This window comes from Caretta caretta, chromosome 14 (assembly GCF_965140235.1).
Source record: "Caretta caretta isolate rCarCar2 chromosome 14, rCarCar1.hap1, whole genome shotgun sequence".
In the NCBI taxonomy this organism is placed as follows: Eukaryota; Metazoa; Chordata; order Testudines; family Cheloniidae; genus Caretta; species Caretta caretta.
In genome coordinates, this window is record NC_134219.1 from 18,932,082 (window position 1) to 18,959,691 (window position 27,610).

The 27,610-nt window shown below is 44.5% G+C and overlaps 1 protein-coding gene and 1 long non-coding RNA gene across 4 annotated transcripts; one reads left to right on the forward strand and one right to left on the reverse strand.

Moving 5' to 3' along the window:
• On the reverse strand, positions 1-27,405 carry LOC125620977 (uncharacterized). Of its 3 annotated transcripts, none has more exons than XM_075119341.1 (7): positions 27,187-27,405; positions 15,261-15,402; positions 14,067-14,390; positions 11,898-12,212; positions 10,999-11,109; positions 8,555-8,614; positions 1-7,119 (listed from the first exon to the last, which is right to left on the reverse strand). In XM_075119341.1, the coding sequence occupies exons 2-7, from the start codon at positions 15,328-15,330 to the stop codon at positions 7,079-7,081; spliced, it is 921 nt and encodes a 306-aa protein (XP_074975442.1). In that variant the 5' UTR covers positions 15,331-15,402; positions 27,187-27,405; the 3' UTR covers positions 1-7,078. The 3 variants fall into 3 exon arrangements, with proteins under 3 accessions (XP_074975442.1, XP_074975441.1, XP_074975443.1); XM_075119340.1 differs by lacking the exon at positions 27,187-27,405 and adding an exon at positions 20,028-20,162; XM_075119342.1 differs by lacking the exons at positions 11,898-12,212; positions 27,187-27,405 and adding an exon at positions 20,028-20,160.
• Positions 11,034-14,443, forward strand: LOC125620980 (uncharacterized). The gene is made up of 3 exons (XR_007352375.2): positions 11,034-11,124; positions 11,706-11,919; positions 12,644-14,443. It is a non-coding gene; the product is annotated as an uncharacterized LOC125620980 (long non-coding RNA).
• Positions 27,406-27,610: the final 205 nt, after the last annotated feature.

Here is a 27,610-nt window from a genome sequence, read left to right on the forward strand (position 1 = left end):
GATGTAAGCAAAGTGGGGACAGGGAAGTGAGTAAACATTAACTGAAACTTATTCTTTTACAGGTACAGTAACCTAGTGAATGCATGGTGTGAAGCCAGGACCCAAATCAATACCAGATGGGGTACAAGGTAAGTATGACATACATATATCACCCTTCCATTGGTTGCTCAGGCCCTTTATCTCTTAGCTCATATAGACCCCCGAGAGAGGAACACTGAAGTGATCCCTCGTTAGTCTGTTCTTCCATGATGACACCAAGACAGTTTTTCGCGATGACAGCAGGGCATCTGAAGGCAGATAATAATGGCTGTGACTGTGACGGGTAATTGATCCGGAGTCTAGACGGCCCGTTGGAGCAAGATGAGTGTACCTGCCTCTAGGATGGGCAGCCCCTAACTGAGATAACTGCCAGCCTTATAAAGATTCTAAGGCGGGAAACCCCGTAGAATCCCTGCACAAAACCAGTTTGAGCTGGTACTTGTTTACCATTGTACCACTACTGACCGTTGAAAAGGGCGGGAAGCATTCTAGCTAACCCTGGGGTCACATGACCAATACTCCATTTTGGATTATAACATGGATGCCACCCAAATACAATAAACAATGATAATACAAACACAAACTTTAGGATTTTGCCCCTTACAAGAGGCGCGACCAACAGGGCGGCTGGTGGAGAGGCATGGCAAGTGGCCAGCAGAGAAGCTGGTGGAGAGGGCCAGAGAAAAGCCCTGTAGAGGCGTGGCAATCGGCCGTTGGGGCGACGAGCGAGTGCCCGAGCAGTGCAGTGTGTTAGTGCCTCCTTACCCCCCACCCTGTCTTCCACACAGGGTGGGAGGTGAACTCTGCGGATGAACCTCTGAACTCTGTGACTGCACTGGCCAAGGAGAGCAACTGTGAGTGGGGGTACAGAGAAGGGACGGGCACGCTAAAGGGACTTTTGGGTTGCTGGACTTAAGACCCTGAGGGGAAAAGGACACTGCCCAACTTACTTCGGGGTGGGTCTTTTGCTCATGGTTTGTGTTTATGAACCATAGCTGTGGTGTTTTCCCAAATTAATGCTGAGTTAATTCCCTCCTTTTATTAAAAGTTTTTGCTACACTCAGACTCTGTGCTTGCGAGTGGGCAAGTATTGCCTCTCAGAGGCACCCAGGGGGTGATGTGTGATTGTCCCAGGTTACTGGGTGGGGGCTTGAGCCGGTTCGGTGTTGTATTGTTGAAAAGGAACCCCTAGATACTGAACCCGGCCCTTGTTGCTGCTGGCTTCACCTGGCAGAAGGGTTACATGAGTAAGGACTGCAATGCAACTTGCAGACTCAGGCTCCAGGACAGAGGGGATTGCCCGCCTAAGATCAGAGGGGTGCATTTCCCTTTGATTATCTGCTGTCAAGTTTTAGGGCCAGGAGCTCTCCCAGGCTTCCTCCTACCCCGCATTTAAACCCGGCTTGTTTGCCATTTTGTCTCCTGGAGTAGGAGCCCTTCTGGTATACACATTTTCATCCAACACCTTGTGCTTCTACAGCTTGGGTTGTGTCTTTCTGCCCATCCCTTTCGGCTCTTGTGTGGCAAGAGCTTCTACCAAGCACATGAAATGAAACACAGGACTGGGTGCTAGTCTTTGCTTGTTTAATCCCTTCCTTTGCATCTGAACATCTTCAGTGGATGTTGCGAAACTCCTCTTCCTCCCCCCCTCCACCTCCCAGTGTTTAAAGGTGGTATTCACAAAGGTGGGGGATTTCACTATTTACAGTGCTCATGGGTGGTTGGTGGTTCTCTTAAAATTATACTGCTGTATGTAGGATATGTTTTGGAGTGAAGAAAGCTTAGACCAGATAGATAGGTGCCTTTGCTAGCACTTTTATAAGATTTAAAGAAATAAACATTCACCCTACTGCAGAACTGATGGAAGAACTTGGTTTCTGGAATGACCTATGTCCTGCTGATGATGCAATCTTACGCTTTATTTCCATGTTTCTCTCTAGATATTCCCCATGCATTGGTTACTCCCAAAATGGAGAATTCGGTTGAAACCCATTCAGATTTGCTAATTCTTGTAATTCAGATTTTAAACCCTATGGGATGGAAGGATAAAGCACAACCGTCCTTCGTACGAAGGGCCTCAATTGTCACAAAAGACTCCTGAAACCTTGTGTATATACAATTTTTAAACCATTTTAAAACAATTTTTAGTCTTCTTTGCAACTATAATAATTGATAGAAATCAAAACGGTGACTTCAAAATCCGTCTGGTTAAAACCTTCTGTTCAGTCAACAGACAGAAAGAATCCAGAGACGAAAAACACAGAGAAATAATTTCCCACTTTCCAGTGAGTTGATTTAATGGCTCTTTGATTTTTATGTGAAAATCTTTCATATCATTAAGTAGATTGGGTGCTAAAATGACACTGCAGCCAGGAATTCTCATTTTAACAGGAGACATTGATCCATTGCATAATAAAACAAAGCAACGTGTATTTGTGTTTTGATTACAGTTATTTACAGGATTGGTTAAAGGGGCACAGAGCCGAATAGTTGAGGGTCAGAAGTTTCTATACTTTGGAAGTTGCACATTATGGCTTTGGTCCTACAAGCTTCTGATCATCACCAGGGGAGTTGAGGGTGTTGGACATTATACAGGGCAGACCTATTAGTAGATGTCCTTTGATTATTGCCCTTGTTTCTGGTATGAATAGCAAGCTCCAAGGAACTAAAAAATATTCCATTGTCTCCTACTGGAGGTGTCTTGCATAGCTATAGCTGCATATGGGTGCACAGCCAGCCCCGTCTCTCTTCCCTGCTATGGGTGCCTCCTAGCAGGGCTCAGCGGGACTGATAAGTGTCTTTCCCAGGCACGCCCCCTCTTCCGCACTCAGCCCCACTCCCACCCGGGCAGAAATCTGTGGGGAGGCACGTGTCCCCATGTAACCCCCCCCTCAGCTCTCTGCTATGTGAGATAGAGGTGAAGGGAAATCAAGACTCCTCCATGAACAACCATAAACTAGCAGCCTGTCCCTTCCTCTCCCACAGCCGCAGGTACCTGCTTGGCAGTAGGTGTCCGCAGCACTCTCCGGCCTGGGCCGTGCCCGCAATGGAGAGGCAATGGGAGAAGTAAGCGGGAAGGAGCTGTGAGGGGAATGGGGGCAAGTTGGTGCCAGCTTTGAGCGGGTGTGGAAGGTGCAGGGGGAGCAGGAAAGGGGCCAGAGGCAACACGTGGGGTGGTCACGTGCCCACCCCAACCTTTAAATTGCCCCCCCCACCATCAAGAGTTATGGGTCATTTCTGGCTCAGAGCACATCAGATTCAACATGGTCATCTCTCAGGCCCCAATCCTGCACTGTTATCTCATTGTGCCCACATGGAGCCCATTTTGACATCAGCTGGGCTTTGCACAGGTGCTGCAGGCTGTCTACATGGGTCACAGTGCAGGACTGAGGCTTCATTTGGTGCAGCTCCCCCGCACCTCGGGAAAAACTAATAAAGTTATGCAGGTGTATAAGCACCCATCAGAGGCAACAAGCCAACACCCATGCAGAATCCAAGCCCTGATCTCACACAGTGTTAACCTCTGTGTTGGAAATAAAGAAAACACTGGCATGGCTTTAGCAAATACGTAAGTGTCAGGATGGGAACATTTGAGACCTAACTCACTGGTCAATGTGCTCTTTCTAGCCATATGAAAGTTCAAAACCTTATGGAAAAAATATATAATATTCTTATCACTGATACTGCAAAATTAATTCAAAATGATTTCTTACAGAAATAAACCACAAGTAATTAGTGTTGCCATGAAGTAAAAAAATGTCAAGAAAGAAAATGCTATCCACAGCCAGAGACAATGCTAGAGCTAATTCTGGAACACAAGCTCCTGTGGCAACTTGAGTGGAAAAAGAATAACTTTGGTTCACATTTTTAAAATGTCACTAATGGAAATTCTATTTGAAAATTTGTATCTGGTTTCTACTGATTCTGCTGGCAAAAAAAGTTTTGGCACAGAACGATACTCGTATTATTGGCACGGAGCCATAGTTTCATTATTGGGCTACTGATGTCTGGCCCAGCACTAGAAACCAACACAGACCAACTGAAAGATTCAAAAAGAGCCAACTGGAATTGCCATTACGGGTTTGATGCTCCAGAATCTGAAAGGACAGTGTCAGACTTTGCTTTGCATTACCTTTGGCTCTATACGCATGACTTGCTATGTACGTAAAAAGAAAAGGAGTACTTGTGGCACCTTAGAGACTAACCAGTTTATTTGAGCCACAAGTACTCCTTTTCTTTTTGCGAATACGGACTAACACGGCTGCTACTCTGAAACCTGTCATTATGTACATAAAATACACTATGATTGCAGATATGCCTTTGGCCTTAATTAACAGAAAGACTGAATCAGCATAGCAATGACAATAAGATCTACCTCTTTGACTAACAGATTCCTGAGACAAAACCAATGGATACCTGGTCATGTGATGGCTGGCTGTTTGGATGGAATTTTGTATCTGCAGCTTCCTGCCCTGAAGAAGCTAGGTCCTGGGCCTAATTACTGGTTTAAAACTCAGCCAGAGGAAGTGTGACAGGGTGCTATTAATAGCACCCTGGTCACTGAGTTTGCTGCAGCACTGGCAAGAGCGCAGGATTAATTGAAGCCAATTAGACACTTTCTGTTGGGGGATTATGAGCCCCTGGGTGCTATTCACTGGCCTAATGAGGTAACTGGGAGGCTGTAAATGGGAGGAACAGGAAGCACGGGGAGCTGAAAGGGTGAGCCTGGGCTGAGGAGTGAAGGTGGCATGGAAGCCTCCTCTTGCTATAACCCTGCACTGAAATCCTCACAGCGTGTAAGGAAAGAATAAATACACCCCTGGTGAAAGGGTAAGGGTCGGGCATGTGTTTGTGACTGAGTCGACACAAACTGGCCTGGAGGTACGGTACACTGGGCAGTGACGGAGGCGCCCATTGACAGGAGGATGAATAGTCTCACAAATCCTCCCACCTCCAGGTTCCGACATTCCCATGTACAGGCCCTTGTGTCGCTGGTGGGTAACTGGAGTGTCACAGATACATAGCTCAGCCCAGTGGCCCATCAAGGATAGTGTTTTACCTCAAATAGCAACAAATAGGGAACATTTCTGAGGAAGACAAAACAGCATCTCCCAAACACACACTAGTTATCTAGGACAAGATATTCCCTGGCATCCTAGGCAGCTCTATGTCTGCTCGAGGAGGAGTTGTTTAAGCCTGGTGGGTACTACAATTCCCAGCAACCACTGGTGCAACTGTCAATTAAGTTTATTTAAACAGGGGTTTCAAAAGGTCTGTCCTGTCCCCAAAGAGTGTTTGGAAAAAATTACTAAAATCTGGCCCTATGGGAATCTCCCATTGGTTTTCAGCCGGAGGGAGGAAGGCAGGTATCTCTGTGTCTTTCAACATAGCAAGACATTTGGATAAAATCAATGGCCAAGATTTTTTTCAATGGATGCCTAAAGTTAGTGTCCTAAATCCATGTTTTAATTACCCGATTAAAAGCCCTGATTTTCAAAAGTGCCAAGACCCCAGCAGCACTACTGACAGTATATGTCTGAGGCTACACTATTCAGTCAACAGAAATTTCCCATCATTGCAATACCAACAATTTAGCTCCTCAGTTCTAGTGTAAATTAACTGCATGTCATTTAATCACCCTACTATCTAAAGTGCCAGAACAGGTCTACATGGCACATGGGGCAGGGACAGTCTTTGTTTGGTTTTTGTACGGCACCTAACAAAATAGGATCCTGAGCCATGACTGGGAGTGCCAGTCTCTACAGTAATATAAATACGTACATATTTAAACTGCCAGTGGCCTGTCTTAACTAGCATTCCACCGTTGGTACCACATTGGAGCTGCACCAACAGGAGAGCAATGGTGGGAAATTTTAAGACATTTCTAGTGGAGGCTAGGGGCAACATTTTCAGAAGCACCTAAGCCCTTTGGAAGCTTTCAATGAGCAGAGTGGCCAAGTCTTGCATAAGCTTGAGACAAATCATAACAAACAGCACACTTTCATTCTTTAGGGTGAAATAATCCAGGTAACTCTCACCCCACAAAACAAGATTCCCTACTTTCTTTCCATATTTTTTATCATATGTAGAAAGTAAATCAGTGCAATTAATTTCTGCAATCTACTTGTGAAGTTAGGGCCCCATTTACATTCATTTTCTCTTCAGTGTGTCCATTCATCATACAACTCTTGCAAGTAATTGAAGACGGTTCTGATTCGGGGGATGGTTCCCAGTTCTGCAGCCCCTTCACAACACACCATTTGGTTGGTGAATTAGATTGGCACTTGCATCACAAAGTCTTTGTGATCGTGCACTGCACTTCTGTCCTGATGGCTGGCTGCAGGTTAATTGGGGGATACAATGCTACATACATCTAGCTGCCATATTAGCCCATCCTAAAGGGCTGGCTATTAAGGTAGGAAACAAAGCTTTGATTCCATCAAAAGTGGGGAAAATATGGCCTTAAAGCATCAGTGTTTCAGGGAGGGAAAGAACTTTGCTCAAATTATCAGACCAGTGAAACTGAGAGGAGAATGTAGCCCCCAGTCTGCAAAGCAGGGGATGTCAGACAAAAAAAGTCTTTAAAATGCTAGGTTTCAGAGTAACAGCCGTGTTAGTCTGTATTCGCAAAAAGAAAAGGAGTACTTGTGGCACCTTAGAGACTAACCAATTTATTTGAGCATGAGCTTTCGTGAGCTACAGCTCACTTCATCGGATGCATACCGTGGAAACTGCAGCAGACTTTATATATACACAGAGAATATGAAACAATACCTCCTCCCACCCCACTGTCCTGCTGGTAATAGCTTATCTAAAGTGATCATCAGGTGGGCCATTTCCAGCACAAATCCAGGTTTTCTCACCCTCCACCCCCCCACACAAATTCACTCTCCTGCTAGTTTCTTAACATTGTTTGATTGCTGAGTGTGTATGTACTGAATGTCTTAGTTTCTGTATCTACTGCTTTGCTTAAATTCAGTTGCATTGATGCAGGCTGGATCATCATTGTTTCCTGTCAGGAGCCATCTTGTTTCATACGTCAGACTTCTTGGTTAGATACATTTTCTTCTGCACTTTCATCTGTAGAAATCAGGGGGAAACTCTTGTGAGAACACCCTAGACTCAATTTCCTCTTTACAAAAGAAATGCCTGAAGCCAGGTTAGCGGCAGCTGGGTGACGGCGAGCTTGCTCCTGCTCTTTCTCACACCAGTGTAAAAAAGAATCTATGACAGTCAGTGACATTACACCAGTGTACAATGGGTGTCAATTAGATCAGAACCCGGCCCAGTGTGTATCTGTTTGGATTCAGTACAGGCAAAGCACAGACTGTGGTGGTGCCAGCTTCCCCTGAATGGCCCTGCCAAGGTACCTCAGCTCTGACCTAGTGGAACTGCCTCTAGGGCCGAGGGGATCCTGTCACCGTGGTTCCATAGGGGCTGGTGTATGGTACAAAGGCTTTGCCAATTTGCCAATAGCTGCACTGGCAAAGCCCCCGAAGGAGACACAGCATGTTCCGACAAGAGGCATTCTCTACCGCTATAGTTCATAGATTCCTACATTCCAGGGCCAGAAGGGACCATTTTGACCTCCTGTGTGACACAGGGCCATTAAACCTGCCCAGAATAATTCCTTTTGAACTACAGCATATCTTTAAAAAAAAATCCAACAGTGATTTGAAAACAGCTATTGATGGAGAATCCACCATGGTCCTTCTTCCAATGGTTAGTTACCTTCACTGTTAAAAACTTACATCGTATTTCAGTCTGAATAGTTCAGCCATCTCTCCTAACAACACAAACCAACCAGGCAAAAATGCCCCTTTACCACAATAAACTGCAGCTACATAGCCATTTTTCCGGAATAGGTATGATTATTTTTTTTCACACCCCAACCAACATAGCTATGCTGACCAAACTTTACAGGGCAGACCTGGCCTCTGTCTGTAGCCTGTCTGTTCACACTGCCAGTGATGAGGTGCAATGGGAGAGCTGGGTGGGTTGCCAGAACGGGAAGCGAACAGGACATTGCAGATAAATATAGAGGGTCAGAGGCTGAGTTTTGGTAGGTTTAATATGTGTGAGTAGAGCTGTGTGGTGGTTCGAAGGAGTGGTTCGGTTGAGGGTGGCAGCACTGAAATAGGAGGTTCGGGGTCCATCAGCTGAGCTGTATGGTGTCCCAGGACTGGCAGGGGGTACTTTAGATCAGGAGTTAGATACTTTTCATAGGTGTGTGTACTCCCGGAACATATTTGCTTGGATTGCTGCAGGTCAGAACTGAGGTGTGTTTTGGCAAAGCTGCAGGAGAGAAGCACATATAGCCAGTCCATGCAAAGCACGACATTGTGTTCTTATCAGCTTTTCATTATGAAGGGCACTAAAATGTAACAAAGCAATCAAATCACAGAGATATTGGGCTAAATTCAACCCTGACACAACGCCAGTAATTTCAGCTGAACTACACACCAGATGAACTTGACCCATGATTAGATACAATATGAACAATGGAAAGGCTTACATTGTCTCAAAACTGGAAGGAGGTTCCTTAATATGTCTGCAAAATTCCCTCTGGCCATTGCTAGGAAAATGAAGGGGAAAAGGGATTTGCATTAGAAAATGTATGAAACCATTACATGATTTAATTTCAGGAACTATACTGCATCATTGAAAACAGATTTTAGCAGTGCTGCTTTCACTGTGTTGACCAAGACAATGAATGAGAGGCAACACCCCATTGTGAATGCAGACACAGGAAAGGACTACATTTTGATTTTGACTGGGGTCAGTCACGTGTTTCCGTGCAGCCCTCTGCATGGTTCCCTGATCACTTGTATACCAGGGGCAGTGCTGTCTTGCGTGTATTTGAAGTTCTTTCTCTGGGCTGGATTTGGCAGTGCTACCCAAAGCTTTACTTTAAATGCCATCTGAAATTTAGCAAGAGATTAATCCTTTGCCTGGCTTGAGACTAATGGCAAAGCGAAAAATTTTCAAATATGCCTATGTTACTTAGGAGCCCTGGTCCCACTGACTTAAGTGGAACTCAAAAACATGTCCTGGGGACACTTTTAAACAATATTTCTCGGTTAATATAGGGGCTGGTCTTTACTGGGGGTAGAATTGGACCATTGGGGCTGGGAGTTACACCTCTCCAACATCATTATTTTGCATGGTAGGACACAATCTATGGATATGACTGAAAAGCACAGGGTACTTTAGTGCAGGAAAAACATACCCTTGATTGCCTGGAGGACAAGCAGGGACACTCTACTCTCCTACTGTCTCCAATATAATTTCTCATGCTCTTTAGGGGGTGCAAGGTAAGGTCCGTTGCGTGTTACAGGTTTGCATTTGTTCATTTGTATGGAATCAGTCTCCACCAAGGATCATGCAAACTTCCCATTACGTTCTTGGGTGTAGCATTGTTAGGTTTCAGTCATGAAGAAGTATGGGCTGGAATGGACTCTACCTGGTTTGTAGCATGGAGGGGTTCAAGTGCCCACAAGTACTGGCTCAATCAAGCCAGTAAGCTCAAGAGGAGAGTAAGGATGTGTCTACACTGCAAAAAGAGTTGTGTTCCTAACTCAGATTAAAATAGCAGTGAAGATGTAGCAACTCTACTTTTAATTTGGGATAGCAGCTGGAGTGCAGGCCGAAAGGGATATGTCTACACCGCAGCTGGGCGCAAGCCTCCTAACCTGGGTAGGCAGACTTGTGCTCGTAATAGCAGTGTGGACATTGTGGCTCAGACTCTCAAGCCCACCTGACCCCTGGGTTTGAGCTCGGGTGGTTAGCCTGATTCTTGCTGGAGCTACAACCTCCACATCACTATTTTCAGCATGATAGCTCGAGCCCACCTAGTGTGAGTCTGTCTACCCAGGCTGGAAGGCTCACATCCAGCAGCCATGTAGACATACCCCAGGAGTTGAATTTGAGCTGCTCATCCAAGTTGCCATGTTTTCACTGGTATTTTAACCTGAACAAAGAGCTTTTCTTTCGCAGTGTAGACATATCCTTAAGCAGCAGCATTCCTGCCTCTTCTAAATTCATGGCATTGGTTTGCACTAGGCATTTTAATCTCAAATAATTTTGTTACCAATTAACTTGTGGTAGCTAACACATTTACAAAGGCTGGCATGGACACTACCCATGTTTGCTCCAGGCTGCCACCTTTAAGAGTGGATTAGCTGAGTTTGTGGTATTAGCAGGGCTGGCACTAGAATTTTTGCCACCCTAAGCAAAAAAATTTTTGGCTGCCCCCGCTTTTTTTTCATGCCCCCCCCCCTCCTGCTCCCTCAGCTCCGACCCTTCCCAACCCCTTCCCCAAATCCCCGGCCCCGCCTCCTCCCCCGGGCTTGCCGCATTTCCCCCCCTCATTGCTTCCTGCGGCTCCCCCACCCGCAACCCTCTGCCCTAGCTCACCTCCACTCCGCCTGCTCCCCTGAACATGCCGCCGCTCCCTCGCCTGAGAGGGAGGGGGGAGAAGCGGAGCGGCGGCATGTTCAGGGGAGCAGGCGGAGTGGAGGTGAGTGAGGGTGTGTGGGGGGGAGAACCGGAAGTAAAGGAGTGGGGTAAAGGAACCGCTCCCTGCCCCAGCTCGCCTCCGCTCCACCACCGCCGCCTCCCCCGAGCGCACCGCCGCTCGACTTCTCCTCCCTCCCAGGCTTGCAACGTGAAACAGCTGTTTCGCACGCGGCAAGCCTGGGAGGGAGGAAGGAAGGAGAAGCAAAGCGGTGGCGGCGCGCTCAGGAGAGCAGGCAGAGGCGGAGCAGAGGCAAGCTGAGGCGGCGGGGGCACATTTCCAGGGGCGGCATGGCCGGCGCCGGAATGCCGCCCCAAGCACCTGCTTGTTTTGCTGGTGCCTAGAGCCAGCCCTGGGTACTAGCTCCTAGCAGATGACTTTTTGAAACTCAGCAAGCGCAGATCGGACAGGCTTCGCCCTTAATGTGTGTTGTCAGACTGTACCTCGCTGGCGGTACTTGTAGTATAGAATAGCTGCAAAAGAGCAGAGAACCAGAAAGAGGAGCACTAGAATGGTGGCAACATGCTCTTTCATGGTCTTCGGAATTTCCGGATCTGGAAAAAAAACAGGTGTGTTAATAAGGACTCAAAAACATTACGGTGACAACCAAAGCCGTAGAGTGTTTAAAGCAGTAATTCATAGCGGGATGATCTGTGTGTCATACGGTACATTTGGCAGATGTTGAGGGTAACTTTTGTGATCCTGTTTTCAGCTTACGTGGAGTAAAATTTTCAAAGGTGCCTAAGTGGTTTAGGAGCCGCAGTTGACTTTCCATAAAACTTAGGCAGCTACAGGCTAGATCCACAAAGAGACTTAGGCACCTTGTTACCCAGTGCAATCCACAGCCCTGAGTTAGGCACCCAACTCTGTATGCACTGCTTGAGGAGATTTAGGAGCCTAAGAAAGGGATCTGCAAAAGCCAGCACACAGAGCAAGGAGCTGCCTAAACTAGCCAGTGGGAAATACTTTGGCACCAATCTCCATGTGCGATTCACAGCCATGAACCCTCTCCTGGCGTCAGGTGCCTAAGCCCTTTCTTGTACAAAATGCACTGCCCACACTGCTTTGTATTGTAAAAAATCTAGACTAATCTAGCATGTGAAGCAGATGCATGTGACATATTATTCAAAAATCTCTGCTTTACCTGCAGACAGCTATTCCTGGAACAGTATGTTGGTGGTGCTCAATAATAATGGCATTAGAACTAATACTCTGAGAACTTCCAGTCACCCCTTTCCAGCTGGGGAGCAAGAATTCTGCACAAGACAACTGCTAACGTTTCATCATCAGGGGATGATTGATTTGTGGCTGAAACTCAAAGTATTTCTGCTATATCTTATACCTGCGGTTGAAGTAAAATGAAGGTAATCAGCAACTGCTTTGTGGGCACGAAGGCACTTGGTTTTGTTTCTCTTGGTGTGCACATCATACAGCACAGTACAGCAATACTCTGAGGCAGCTAAGCTGGGTTTCTCATGGAGAGTGCTGCTAAGGCTGGTTAAGCCACCTTCTGCTTCCTCAGATACCAGGCTTGCACTGCCCGTCAGGTTAGTCCCATGGCCATTGAACCAATGGATCTCCCTTTGTCGATGCCCTATAGGTGACAGGCAGGTGAGCTTTGTTCCGTTCCTAGTGAGATTAGGCTCAGTTTCTGGAGCTGAAAGAAACACAGTGTTGATTATGGCTTGTACAATATCCATTGCTTTTTTTCCCACAATAGGTGACTAGCGGCCCGAATTAACAGCTAACCTATGGGTCAAATTCAGCCTTGGCATGTGTGGGTAACTCCACTGAAGTTCAGTTGAGGATGAATTGGCCCTAGAACTGTGTAACGACAGTTCTGGCTGGATTTCTGTGGGGATGGAGCTAAAGGATCTGGTGCTAGGGTGGGTCACAACTGCACCTTATACCATACGTGTGAGTACAGCTGGGGAAAAAAGGGAAAGTGACAATAAAAGAAAAGTGGATTGAGGTGTCACTAAAGATTCTGGAGACGGCAGGGAGTTTATAAACAAAAATGGTTTCTGCCAGGGTGGTCTGGGTGTCCGTTTACACCTGATTGATTTCTCTAAATGTTTTATATTGCAGGTGAACCTCTAATGCGGAGGGCTTGACAGCCGTGACTTCAGTCACACACAGTGCAGCCATGTGCTCTACAGGCTTCCCTCACCCAGCAATTCAACTGCCCTCAGTTCTTTTCTCAGCCCCCTGTGTCTGGTCCAGTGCTGACCTGTGTGACTCCTGCTATTCTAGCCATGGCTGTCGCAACCCCAGCTTTCCTACAGCACAGACAATTGCTGCCACTTGGGAAATTTTAGATCCTGGCCCACCTCATTCTGCTCCCTTATTCCATGGGCCCCATCCTCATGAGCGAGGGGCTTGCTGATCAATACGGTAGGTGCCCTTTGAAGGCAATTGCAGGAAACCTCAGTCAACCCTAGCTCCATGCTAGTCTTGGTTAACAAACTCTTACTTTATTGACTGCAGGTAAACCCAGGAATTAACTCATTTAGTGTGGATCTAAAGGTGCCCTCTTTCCCCTCTCGCTTATCAGAAAGTCTCATAACAGATCCCAGGTCAGACTTCCTCCACAGCTCTACCAATGCATCACAACCCTCTCTGGCAGCATATATCTATTCCTGATGGCCACGGGACTAACCTGACTGGCAGTGCAAGCTTGGTATCTGAGGAAGCAGAAGGTGTCTTAACCAGCCTTACCAGCACTTTCCATGAGAAACCCAACTTAGCTGCCTCAGAGTATTGCTGTACTTTGCTGTATGATGTGCATACCAAGAGAAACAAAACCAGACTCACAATCTGGTCCCCAGTTTCCTAAGGGCTCAAGGGAGAGGGAAGAGAGGGTGGATAATCTATGCCAGGCCTCTACCTGGCAAAGGATACTTCTGCTTGCACACAGGAGGCAGCTGCATTGGGTGATATGTTTGGGGGAAGGGCAGAACCAAGCTTCCCTGCAACTGTTGTGGCTGCTCTCCCACCCTGCACTGGTACCCATGACATGGGCAACAGGCACAAGGGAACGGTGTCCCTTAACCCTGGGTGGCTATACAGTAAAGGCCACAATCTGGCCCTAAACAAGCTAATATAATACAAATGACTGGAACAGGGAGAAGAACACAGTCCAATTCCGTGTCTCTACTGAGCTAGAACCTTGACACTCAGTGAGCTCACTCATGGATTGCTGAGTACAAGAACAATAAACGCTGAGCTTTCACCTGTCCATCACAGGTCACCAAACAGTCTCTATTCTTTTATGGTATTTCAACCATTTAAGACAATGGGGCTGTGCAGGGCCTAACTCAGTGTTTGAAATGTTTTATTTATTCTGAAAACCTCTTTATTTTATCTCCAAAACCTCTAGTGCTGGTAATTGTCCTCTGAAAACTAATCCATGGTGGAACTGAATTTATTTATTAAAATGCTCAAAAAAGTAACTGAAATCTGCAGTAGCTTTATTATAGTGTCCATGATCCCCTCTGTGCTGTGAGTTTACCTGTAATCTCAAGGGTTGCACATCCATCGCGTTCCCCAGCGTCAGAATAAAGATGCCATTTATAACCTCCTTCATCAGTTGCTTTTACTTCCTGTATGTGCACTTCAGAAACATTGTGTTGTAGCACCAACCGAATTCTTCCCTCTTCACTGGAATCCTTTCGTGCCCACGTGTTTATAACGCTTTCTAAGCACGAGTTCTGTTTATTACAATTTTCACAGCGCTTAACGACCACATGTGTAATCTTCTTGTTGCTAATGCATGAAATTGTTGCCGTTTTGTTATATTCTGTCTTGACATCACTGCAGATGAAGGTTGCAAGTTCTGAGGGAGGCGGGGGAAAAAAGAAGACAAATAAATAATTACTCAAACAGAAATCATTAAGTGTAAAACAAGTGTTTGATTGCTAAAATATAGAATAGGTTTAAGTGGAGAAAACTTGTATCCGTTCGAGACCATTTGGCCATATTTTGTCCCAAGTTACACCTGTGCTACCTTACGTAAGCAAATATGCACAACTGAGCACAGAATTTTAATTTGGGTTTAACTAATCTCTAGTGTAATTCCACTGATGTCTAAGGAATTACCCCTGGGGTGAATGTGCCCTAAGATGACAGACAACTGATGGCCAGCATTTAAATCTACTTTATCCAAAGAGCATTTCCAGTGGATGGAGTAACACTGTTAGCATATTAGCACATCTTAGTCTCAGTCTTAGTCTGGAATGTGGGGGCTCGGTAGACAGGGGTTCTCCCAGGAGAGCCAAAGTGGAGGTTCCTTATTGGCTGAGCCAGTGGGAGCAGTGACCACCTGTCTGAGCTGTGTTTCACTGCCAGAGCTTACAGGAGACAAACAGGATATAACGATTGCTCTAAAACGGACCTGCTGGCTGATTCCAAACCACGCTGGTTGTGGTGGGAGCGGAGCTGGAGGGAAGAGGTGATGCTGTGGTTTGCAGTATCCCCTTAGACTATCAGTACTGTAATGTCTCTTGTTGCCAAGCTGCTAGTCCCTCTCCTCAGAAGGCTCTAGCTTCAGTTCTTTCTAAGTAGCCTAACTCAGTTTCCTCCTTGCCCTCGCCCCAGCTCATTGGGTTGCTGGTTTTAATTGTTAACAGTTCAGCTTTCTCCTTGGAGCATAAAATATATATTATTGTGTGATGAGAGACCAACACAGTAAAATGAGGTGACTTACGGCCGTGGGAGACACTTGAGAAAACGGACAGGAACAGGAGGCATGCAGCTGTTTTCTGGAGGGAGCCCATCAGGCGTGTGTCTCAGATGTCTGAGCTCCTGAGGTGAAAGATGCTGTAGACGTCCAGCGTTTTGGTATTATTCTATCAGAGCAGAAGAGGTGACATCAATTTCCTGGGTATAAACTTAATTTACAGCCTTGAGAATTCCTGTCCCCTTCTCATCCTGTTTAATCTCCTTTCCACCCGCAACAAAATGACCCCTCATCACAGGACTTTTACTGAAAGAAGAACCCATTGTAACATCACAGCAAATGCCTTTGGATGATGCCTGTGCAGTATAGGGAGGCAGCACGATCTAGTCAAGGAAGTGGTTGGCTGTGGGGACACTTGGGTTCTGTTGCTGATTCTGACCCCTTGTGACCCTGGCTTAGACTGTCTCTGACCCTTGTGACCACTCCCAGAGCCCACCCTAGCCTAATGGCTTGGGCACAGAAGAATGCAAGCAAGAGTATGAAAATGGTGATTTTCAAAAGTGTACATCTCAGCAAAACCTGAATGGAATTTCATGGTGCGGGGTAGGGAAGGCCCGTCTCCAGCCTGAGGGGTTTCCCTCTCCCCACATATCAAAGGCCTACTGCAAACAAGGGAGGCATGGGAGCTTCTCAAAACAACAGTTGCAAGAGTCATTTATATCAGAAAGCGTTAGGTATCCTAAATGTAGAGATTGCTACCAACCCTATCGTGCTAAAACGAAGAGGAATGTAGCTTCAAATCTGCTGTGGATTAACCACTTCTAAGGATGAGCAGGTAATTGTCTCCATGGCCAGGCAACCTTTGGTGTCTGTGCTGGAGTGGTGGCAAGGGTGCAGTGCAGTCATGGTGCAGGGGTCTGCCATGTGGACATCTGTCCTGCAGGAATTTGGCCTGAGAATCATTACTAAACCACTGAGCAGTTTTCAGACTTTAATAACTTCCCTGCGTTGCTACCATGGCTGAGATTTAAATCAGTGACTCAGGTGCTAAGCTGCTAGATCTTCCATCACTATCCTGAGACCCATCGAGCTCTCAGAAAATAAAAAACATCAGACGTATTTATTCTTCATCTGAACTTGGTGATGCTAAATAATGAAATTCCTGTATGTTTCCTTTTAAACCACCAGAGGGTGCAATGCACTCTGTTAACAAGTGACAATGCACAAAATTTATGTTAAAAGAAAAGGAGTACTTGTGGCACCTTAGAGACTAACCAATTTATTTGAGCATGAGCTTTCGTGAGCTACAGCTCACTTCATCGGATGCATACTGTGGAAACTGCAGAAGACATTATATACACAGAGACCATGAAACAATACCTCCTCCCACCCCACTCTCCTGCTGGTAATAGCTTATCTAAAGTGATCATCAAGTTGGGCCATTTCCAGCACAAATCCAGGTTTTCTCACCCTCCGCCCCCCCCCCCCCACACACACACACAAACTCACTCTCCTGCTGGTAATAGCCCATCCAAAGTGACCACTCTCTTTCAAATGTGTATGATAATCAAGGTGGGCCATTTCCAGCACAAATCCAGGTTTTCTCACCCCCCCACCCTCCTCCAAAAACCACACACACAAACTCACTCTCCTGCTGGTAATAGCTTATCCAAAGTGACCACTCTCCTCACAATGTGTATGAAAATCAAGGTGGGCCATTTCCAGCACAAATACAGGTTTTCTCACCCCCCCACCCCCTTTTTTTCAAAAAAACACACACACAAAAACTCACTCTTGCACTTCTAATCTTTGCAAGTTTCAGGTCCTATCCTCCCGCCTCAGGCTACTAGCAACTCCTAAGGACATTCCTCTCTCTTTCACAGCGCTTAAGTATATGGAGGATGCTGTACAGAAATAAACATCATTATTTAGACCTGTCATTATTTAGAGGGATGCTGTTAACTTGAAAACAATCTTACTTTTCTCTGAAAATTTTGCACCTTCTATTCTTACAAGGTTATTATCAGTGAACAAAGTTTTAAAAAGTGTATTTTGTACATAGTCAATTTCACCGTTTCCCCTAAACAGTCAATTGACCATGATCGTGTAAAAAATTAAGCTGAACTTAATTAAGCTGAACTTCACTGAGCTCAGTTAAGGAATTACTCATAAAGATCCTTATAAGCATCAACCAGGGAACAGAAACGTCCTTATAACATCTTTAAAGGAATTTAAGCAAACATTTCGGACATACTATTTCAAAGGTGGGCTAACAGAAGCAAGTCAAATTAGAGTCAAATTTAAAAAAAATCAAGTTGGCTGATGTCATACCCCAATGAACAGTGCCATTAAATCCAATGGAAATCAACAATTCTTTGTGTGTGAAATCTTACCACCTAGGCACAGTCCATTTTTTCCCCCACCCAATTCTAGACTGTCCATCCGTCTTTTTCTTACTCACAGGTTTGCTGGAATGATTAGCCTACATGACTGGAGTGGCCTCTTAGTTTGGCCTGAAAAAAAGCCATAATTTTTGAGGCTTTCAAAGGTATCTGGAAATCTCTGGGAACGCTTTCAGTGTCCTCCCTATCACATTGATGAAAATCATGGATTTGAATGTAGTGCTCAGGAAAGGGTTTCCTTAAGACTGAGTCCGACTTAGCATATGAAGCTGATGCTGGGCAAACTTCTCCCACAGGCTTAATTAACGCTCCTCAATCCCATCCTGCGACATCAACTTATTCTGCTGCTAAATCTGCACACAGCTTTGCCAGCGCCCCTCAGCCCTGGCTTGCAGCATGGCTGTTGTTCCATTCCTAGGCCCACACGCAGCTCTGCCAAAGCATCTCAATACTGATCTGCAGCACCAGCTTTTTTGCCTACAGACCTTCAATGTACCAATGTACCTTCATTCTGGCTGAAACTAGAGGCAAAGGGCATCCTGCAAAAATGAACTAATGAAAAATTGTACATGGATTTTCAGAGACCAACATTTACCAGTTTTTCCCAGCTCTGATGTTGATCTGTGAGCCGTATACCACTCTGTACATAGATTGTGGCCTGTTCTGTATATTTTGTGTGGATTTCACAAAATGTGTATGAAATATTTGGACAATTCTACAGGGTTTTCATGTGGAGCGTTTTATGCAGACCAGTAGAATCAGGCACGCACTTAACTAAATTTTTCATTAATGCCAAGATCTACGTGTCCTAGAAATAGATAGCTCGATAAAAATGAGGAGAAGGGAACCAGGAATATGAATTAATGAGTCCTGTAGCAGCACTAAAGGGGCCATCACCAGAACAGCACAATGGGGGAGTGACACTCAGCCCCCACTGTTTGCACCTATGCCTTGAAGTGACCTCATTTTCCATCCAGCCCTTAAGGTAACATATTGTGCAATACCAAGTACCAGCGAAAGTCAGCGGGACATTAACAAGAGGCTCTGTACTTTTCGTGTCCATTTGTCAATAAAAATGGATTAAAAAAAAAAAGATAAGCCAGAGTCACTAACAGGTATGGTAGAGCATTAAAAACTGTCATGCAGGGGGCTGGAGAACAGCTCCTACCTGTCTATGGCTGAAAGATGTTAACACAGAGGTAGGTGCATATCATTAAGGAGCACTTACATTAAGGGTGGTTAGTATTGAATGCAAAGTGTTGTAACTTGAATAAAGACACATGTAAGACCCCACCTATACTGTGAAAAGCCACTGGTTGGTGGTTCCACTACGGTTACTGCCTGACACAGTTAGCAACATGGTTCAGACATGCAGTGTAGTGAAAGGGAAAAAACGTGATCCAGGAAACTACAGGCCTATTCGTTTGACCTCAATAGTATGCCTGGTCTTGGAACAAATTTTGAAAGAGAAAGTAGTTAAAGAGGTAAACGTAATTGGGATAAAATACATCATGATTTTACAAAAGGTAGATCGTGCCAGACCAACCTGATCTCCTTCTCTGAGAAGGTAACTGATTTTTTAGACAAAGGAAATGCAGTAGAACTAATCTACCTGGATTTTAGGAAGGCATTTGACACAGTCCACTTGGGAAATTATTAGTTAAATTGGAGAAGATGGGGATTAATATGAGAACTGAAAGGTAGATAAGGGACTGATAAAAGGAGAGACTACAGTGGGTCATACTGAAAGGTGAACTGTCAGGCTGGAGGGAGGTTACTAGTGGAGTTCCTCAGGGATCGGTCTTAGTACCAATCTTATTTAACATTTTTATTACTGACCTTGGCACATCAAGAGAGGTATTTCAAATAGAGACAGGGAAGTGTTAGTACTGTTATACAAGGCACCTTTGAGACCTCATCTGGAATACTGTGTGCAATTCTGGTCTCCCATGTTTAAGAAAGATGAATTCAAACTGAAACATGTGCCGAGAGGGGCTACTAGGATGATCCGAGAAATGGAGAACCTGCCTTATGAGAGGAGACACAAAGTACAAAACAATGTAGAAATATTTTGCAATCAATACGTAGCCTTAGTCTCATCTCGTGGCAGGCAAAAGCAATCTTTGTGGGATTAAAACATTTGGGAAAATATTCAAAATTGCAGAGAATTGTTTGCATATCCTAAGCAACATGCATAAAACAAAAGCAACAAGGAACTTCATTCTACAGGATATGTTCTAAAAGCATGAGTTGCTCAGCTGATGACTTAGATTTTCAATACAAATTCCTAACTGACTGTTTAAACTGGAAACCAGCAAGCTTTGCAATGGAAAAAAAAACAATCTGGCTGTCACCTGTTCAGAGCCTGGAAAAGAATAACCTAGTATGGTACCTGAAAGCTGACAAGCATCCAGAATAAGTTTTCGATCCCTGACTGCTTCATTCCCTAGTAAAGTCACTTCCAGCAGTTGGCAATCTTGCAAGAAAAGGACTTCAGCTGTAAGCTATAAGCTTTCCCACTCCAGTTTATTCTGCAGATGCTTTGGCCCATGGGGTTGTTTTCATAGCCTGGCAAAAAGAGAAGGAGTACTTGTGGCACCGTTGAGACTAACAAATGGTGAGTCAAAGCGGGAATTTTCCTGCTTCGTGTTTATCCCTGAGCTCATGGTACAAAATGAAATGAAAGGACTGGATTTCCCATCATAACACCAAGGAACTTTCATTTCATTTTCATTCTGGGCCATCACCAGAACAGCACAATGGGGGAGTGACATGTCACACTCAGTCCCCAGTGTTTGCACCTATGCCTTGAAGTGATGGCTACCTGTAGTGGCCCTCATTTTCCGACCAGCCCTTAAGGTAACATGTTGTGAAATACCAGATACCTACAAATAAAACAATCAGACTGTGATATAAATCAGAGCAGTCAGCTAGAATTGCCAATAGCTGTTCGGGGAGATCATTTCACTAGACTGAACTTTCTGCTTCATCAGTATCAGTGAAGTGTGATGTTTAACTTTGCCTTTAGCCTTATCAGCTGTGCCTGTGTTCTTCAGGTTGTTTCTGTTCCCAGCTGCAGAACTTAGCCACTCTTACAACTCTGTCCTGGGATGAGCACCTTCCGCAGGGTCCTTAACTCCCGTTGACGTCAATGAGAGTCAATGCTCAGGACTAGGCCCTTCATAGCTAGGGCCTCATTTCCCAGCTTTACCCCGGTGCAAGCTTGGAGGAACTCTGTAAAGTCAATGGAGGTAACACCTGTGTCTAACTGATGAAGGGGAAGGGAAGATTAGGGCCCCATAATTTATTTCATGGCACTTTACTCTCCAAGGGAAACTGAAAATTTATCATTTGCCAGCCCAGGCCCCACAGCTCTGAGCTGCACTCCAGACTCCTCTGACCACTGGCAGAGGTTTGGGAACAAGGCTGAGCTTCCGGCTGCTTTTCACTGTCTAAGAAGCAGTTTGCACATCTCTACTCAACTGGCCTGATTCTGTGAGATCAGGGCTGAGCATTGCCGGCTGACAGGGACACCAGTGGCAGTTGGGGGTGGGAAGCTGAGAGAGAGAGATGGAACCATAAGTCACCTTTGAATTCTTCACCAAGGTCACAAGGAGGTTTGGCGGAATCCATGGGCGGAATTTGCCCCTGTTGTAAGTGGGTGCAACTTACATCAACTTCAGGGGGCGCTGCACCTGCTTATGCCAGGATGAATTTAGGGCTACAAGCCAACGCTGAAGTCAGTAGTGTCACGTGTAAATCAGTGTAGCTCTGACTTCAATGGCACGATGTCAATTGACACCTGATGAGGAACTGATCCTAGATGTTTAATCGTATCTCAGGAGGCTCTAGAGGTGAAGCTATTCCAGTCAGCGGGACATTAACAAGGTGCTCTGTACTTTCGTGTCCATTTGTCAATAAAAATGGATTTAAAAAAAAAGATAAGCCAGAGTCACTAACATGGGACCTTTTAATGTATGGTAGAGAATTAAAAACTACCATGCAGGGGGCTGGAGAACAGCTTCTACCTGTCTATGGCTGAAAGATGTTAACACAGAGGTAGGTGCATATCATTAAAGAGCATCGATATTAAGGGTGGTTAGTATTGAATGCAAAGTGTTGTAACTTGAATAAAGACACATGTAAGACCCCAGCTACACTGTAAAAAGTCACTGGTTGGTGGTTCCACTACGGTTACTGCCTGACACAGTTAGCAACATGGTTCAGGCATGCAGTATAGTGAAAGGGAAAAAAACGTGATCCAGGAAACTACAGGCCTATTCGTTTGACCTCAATAGTATGCCTGGTCTTGGAACAAATTTTGAAAGAGAAAGTAGTTAAGGACATAAAGGTAAACAGTAATCGGAATAAAAAACAACATAGTTTTACAAAAGGTGGATCATGCCAGACGAATCTGATCTCCTTCTCTCAGAAGGTAACTGATTTTTTAGACAAAAGAAATGCAGTAGATCTAATCTACCCGGATGTTAGGAAGGCATTTGTCACAGTTCCACTTGGGAAGTTATTAGTTAAATTGGAGAAGATGGGGATTAATATGAGAACTGAAAGGTGGATAAGGGACTGATAAAAGGAGAGACTACAGTGGGTCATACTGAAAGGTGAACTGTCAGGCTGGAGGGAGGTTACTAGTGGAGTTCCTCAGGGAGTTCCTTAGTACCAGTCTTATTTAACATTTTTATCACCGACCTTGGCACATCCAGACAGGTATTTCCAATAGAGACATCGAAGTGTTAGTACTGTTATACAAGGCACTTTGAGACCTCACCTAGAATACTGTGTGCAATTCTGGTCTCCCATATTTAAGAAAGATGAATTCAGATGGGAACAGGTGCCAAGAGGGGCTACTAGGATGATCTGAGAAATGGAGAACCTGCCTTATGAGAAGATACTCAAAGAGCTTGGCTTGTTTAGCTTAACCAAAAGAAGACTGAGGGGAGAGAGGATTGCTCTCTGTAAATTTATCAGAGGGATAAATACCAGAGAGGGAGAGGACTTATTTAAGTTAAGCACCGATGGGGACACAAAAACAAATGGATGTAAACTGGCCATCAACAAGTTTAGACTTGAAATTAGATGAAGGTTTCGAACCATCAGAGGAGTGAAGTTCTGGAGCACCCTCCCAAGGAGAGCAGTGTGGGGGGGGGAGTACAAAAATCCTAACTGGCTTCAAGACTGAGCTTGAGAAGTGAATGGAGGGGATGGTATGATGAGGGATGGAGAGGGCTCTGAGTAACTACAGAGAATTCTTTCCCAGGTAGCTGCCGGACATACTCAGGATCTAACTGATCTGCATATTTGGGGTCACGAAGGAATTTTCACCCAGGTCAGATTGGCAAAAACACTGAGGAGTTTTCACCATCCTCTGCAGCATGGGGCACAGGTCACTTGCAGGTTTAAACTAGTATAAATGGTGGCTTCTTTGTAACTTAAAGTCTTTAAACCATGATTTGAGGAATTCAGTAACTCAGCCAGAGGTTAAGGGTCTATTACAGGAGTGTGTGGGTGGGTGGGGTGAGGTTCTGTGGGCTGCGATGTGCAGGTCAGACTAGAAGATCATGATGGTCCCTTCTGACCTTAAAGTCTATGAGTAAGGTTTCCTCCTGCATGAACTGAATTCCTAAATCCCAAGAACCCTTGTTCTTTGCCACAGCATGATTTGCTTAGCCAAAGCCTATCCTATTTTGGGTTTTTAATTGACTAAAACCTTGCAGTGTAATAGGACAGATAAGTGAGATATCTCATATTTTGTATGATGTCCTTCGCTGAACCACACACACATTTCTTGTGTTTCCAGATTTGGGCTGGAAAACTAGGGAGGGTTTTTCTGATAAGCCTCACTTCTGGCAAGGCTACCTATACCCTGGGCTAAATTCAGCCCTTGGGTAGCTCTGCTGAAATTAATGTGATGGGTTTGGCCCCCTGTGAACTGCCTTTCGCAGAAGAACAAGAGCAAATATCGAAAATGAGGGGTGGGAAAGGGGGGGAATTAACCAAAGAAGGAAGGGAGTTTGGCAGATAATGAATCAGACTCTCTGGCCCTAACTAGAAAGCTCAGAGCTCAGATAGGAAAGGGTTATGAGTGCATGAATTTTGTTCATCAGCTGCAACCTTTTCGTGTCTCTCGTTTTTCCCTGATTTTGCTTTTGTGTTTTGCATTTCATTTGCTATACACAAGCCCTGTGTTTATTAAGACAGAAATAAATAGATTAACCTAGTGGCCCAGAGATCAGTCTTTTAATACTGGGAATATACAATGTTGATACAACGTTAATCAAGGGTCAACCCTTACTCTGGCAAAGCACCCAGTGAAGGCAGGGGGATTTTTCTTGAGTGAACACTTAGGACTGCACGGTTTGGCTCAGTAAAAATAAAACTAAGGATTCGAAAGTGCTTCCCAAATATTATGCAGATAATTCTCACAGCCCAGTTGTTCTACAGACAGATAAACTGAGGCACAAAGAGGCCATGGGCATTGCTCAGGATCATAAGGTGATTCTATGGCAAAGGGAAGAATATAAAGCAGAGGTGAAAGAATGGTTCCTATTGAAATTAATAGCAAAATTCCCATTAGCATCCATGGAACCAGGATTTCAGCTCAGGAGTCCCCAATCTTACACTGCTACTCTGATGACTAAACCTCACTTCCTCCCACCTTAAATCATGGAGGCTTGCTCGAACAAGGCCGGGGAACCAGTTCTAAGTACTGTGAGTGACAAGCAGAGGGCTAAATTCATTCCTGGTGTAACCCTCTTATGTCAGTAGAGTTACATCAGTGACTCATTTGTGTCCATCTGTACAAAGGGGCATGGAGGACAAGATGTCCACTCAATGTGCAGCAGCAGGCTAAAAAGCAAACAGAATGTTGGGAATCATTAATAAAGGGATAGATGATAAGTCAGAAAATATCCTATTGCCTCTATATAAATCCATGGTACGCCCACATCTTGAATACTGCGTGCAGATACGGTTGCCCCATCCCAAAAAAGATATACTGGATTTAGAAAAGGTACCGAAAGGGGCAACAAAAATGATTAGGGATATGGAACAGCTTCCATATGAAGAGAGATTAATAAGACTGGGACTTTTCAGGTTGGAAAAGAGATGACTAAGGGGAGATATGATAGAGGTCTATAAATCATGACAGGTGTGGAGAAAGTAAATAAGGAAGTATTAATTACGCCTTCTCATAACACAAGAACTAAGGGTCACCAAATGAAATTAGTAGGCAGCAGGTTTAAAACAAACAAAAGGGAATATTTCTTCATACAATGCACAGTCAACCTGTGGAACTCCCTGTCAGAGGATGTTGTGAAGGCCAAGGTACTAACAGGGTTCAAAAAAGAACTAAATAAGTTAATGGAGGATAAGTCCATCAATGGCTATTAGGCAGGGATGAAGTGAGTGATGAAGTGAGCTGTAGCTCACGAAAGCTTATGCTCATGAAGTGAGCTGTAGCTCACGAAAGCTCATGCTCAAATAAATTGGTTAGTCTCTAAGGTGCCACAAGTACTCCTTTTCATTTTCAAAGACAGACTAACACGGCTGTTACTCTGAAACTAAACAAAATGTGAGCTATTGACGACAACAAGGAAGTCAAGCCAACAAAAAAAAAAACAGCCCCAGAAAAGCCTTCCTTGAATTGCCATGCAGCTTCCTTGAATTGCCTTGCAGCTTCCTTGAATTGCCTTGCAGCTTCGTTCTGGCAATCCTAGCTGGATTTATATTCACGTTAAGGGTCATTCCTGCTGAGTTACATCTGAAATGAATTGGGACCCATTAACTCAACTGGGGAAAACACTTTTCCCTGTCAGTCACACTACAAAATAAGCGCTACCACCCTAAAAGAAAACATGCAAGATGACGAGAAAGGACAACACGGCTCTGAGGCAAACAAAAAAGAGAAATCAGCAATTAACTGGGGCATGGGGATTCTGTGGGGAAGCTGTATTAGACTCCGTGGAAAAGAATGCAAAATAAGCTGAATATTTTAAAGCACATTTGCTCAAACCGCTGGATAATACTCAAGAGTTGTTTACTGCTTACAGCTTTTAAAGGGATTTTAAATGAAAAGAGATGAGGCTGTGTGGAAAGTTAATTTCAAGTCAATACATCCCTGCAAACTAAATTGTTACTGGTTTGCTTCCAGCCCTGCTGCAGTCACAACAAATCTCAGTATAAATCCATGCTGTAATGTAACTTTCAGTGCCTCCTACTTATCAAAATCAAGAGTTGCAAGAATTTTAATTGTAAAGTAATGGCAAGCTATTAAAAACCATTCCTTTGCAAAACATCTACAAAATAACCACTTTGGGGAAAGGGGTCATCCCCTCCCCAAAAAAACCCGCTAACAGGATATGACAAATAGCATCAGTGTGATGGGACACTCACCTGAGGATTCGCAAAAAGAAAAGGAGTACTTGTGGCACCTTAGAGACTAACCAATTTATTTGAGCATAAGCTTTCGTGAGCTACAGCTCACTTCATCGGATGCATACTGTGGAAAGTGTAGAAGATCTTTTTATACGCACAAAGCATGAAAAAATATGAAAAAATACACACAAAGCATGAAAATACTTTTTCATGCTTTGTGCGTATAAAAAGATCTTCTACACTTCCCACAGTATGCATCCGATGAAGTGACCTGTAGCTCACGAAAGCTTATGCTCAAATAAATTGGTTAGTCTCTAAGGTGCCACAAGTACTCCTTTTCTTTTTGCGAATACAGACTAACACGGCTGTTACTCTGTCACCTGAGGATTAAAATTCTGCATGTGTTACAGTGATTCAGGTCCTGACTGTCCACTGTTTTGCCCCTTGTATGGTTATTCATACCTGTGCAAAGTGGCTGTCAGATGGGACCGTTTTGATAGGGTTACATTTTTTTACCCACTTTGCACAGGTATAAATGGTGCGAAGACAGGAGAGAATCATGCAAAAGTTTTGCTGAGCAGCACTCAAATGCAGAACATTTCTAGCACACCTGTTTCACAGGTTGTGTCTTTGCTGCAAAACAAGGTGGTGTGTTTTTACATGGTTAGCAATCTGAATGTAAACTCCTACTGCAGACTATAATTTTTACCTCCATGTAGTTAGTTGATGTAAATCCCAGGTCAGGGGTGTTTGACCTCAACTAATTACACAGAGAGGTAAAACTACATTGTGATATCTAACTCGACATGCAAGACAAACTACAAAACAACGTACAAATATTTTTCAATGAATACATAGCCTTAGTCTCATCTCATGGCAGGCAAAAGCAATCTTTGTGGGATTAAAACATTTGGGAAAATATTCAAAATTGCAGAGAATTGTTTGCATATCCTAAGCAACATGCATAAAACAGAAGCAACGAGGAACTTCCTTCTACAGGATATGTTCTAAAAGCATGAGTTGCTCAGCTGATGACTTAGATTTTCAATACAAATTCCTAACTGACTGTTTAAACTGGAAACCAGCAAGCTTTGTAATGGAAAAAAACAATCTGGCCGTCACCTGTTCAGAGCCTGAAAAAGAATAACCTAGTACAGTACCTGAAAGCTGACAAGCATCCAGAATAAGTTTTCGATCCCTGACTGCTTTGTTCCCTAGTAAAGTCACTTCCAGCAGCTGGCAATCTTGCAAGAAAAGGACTTCAGCTGTAAACTATAAGCTTTCCCACTCCAGTTTATTCTGCAGATGCTTCGGCCCGTGGGGTTGTTTTCATAGCCTGGCAGGTGAGTAGAAGTGGGAATTTTCCTGCTTCGTGTTTATCCCTGAGCTCAGGGTATGAAATGAAAGCACTGGATTTCCCATCATAACACCAAGGAACTTTCACTTTCATTTTCATTCTTGTAGCCAGCACTTTTACCTCATTAAATATGAACTGTTGCTATCTTTCAGTGCTGGAGACAGGTAGAGGAATTAGAAATCATTCTACAGGTCAAGAAAAGGTGAGGCTATGTCAGTGGCTATCGA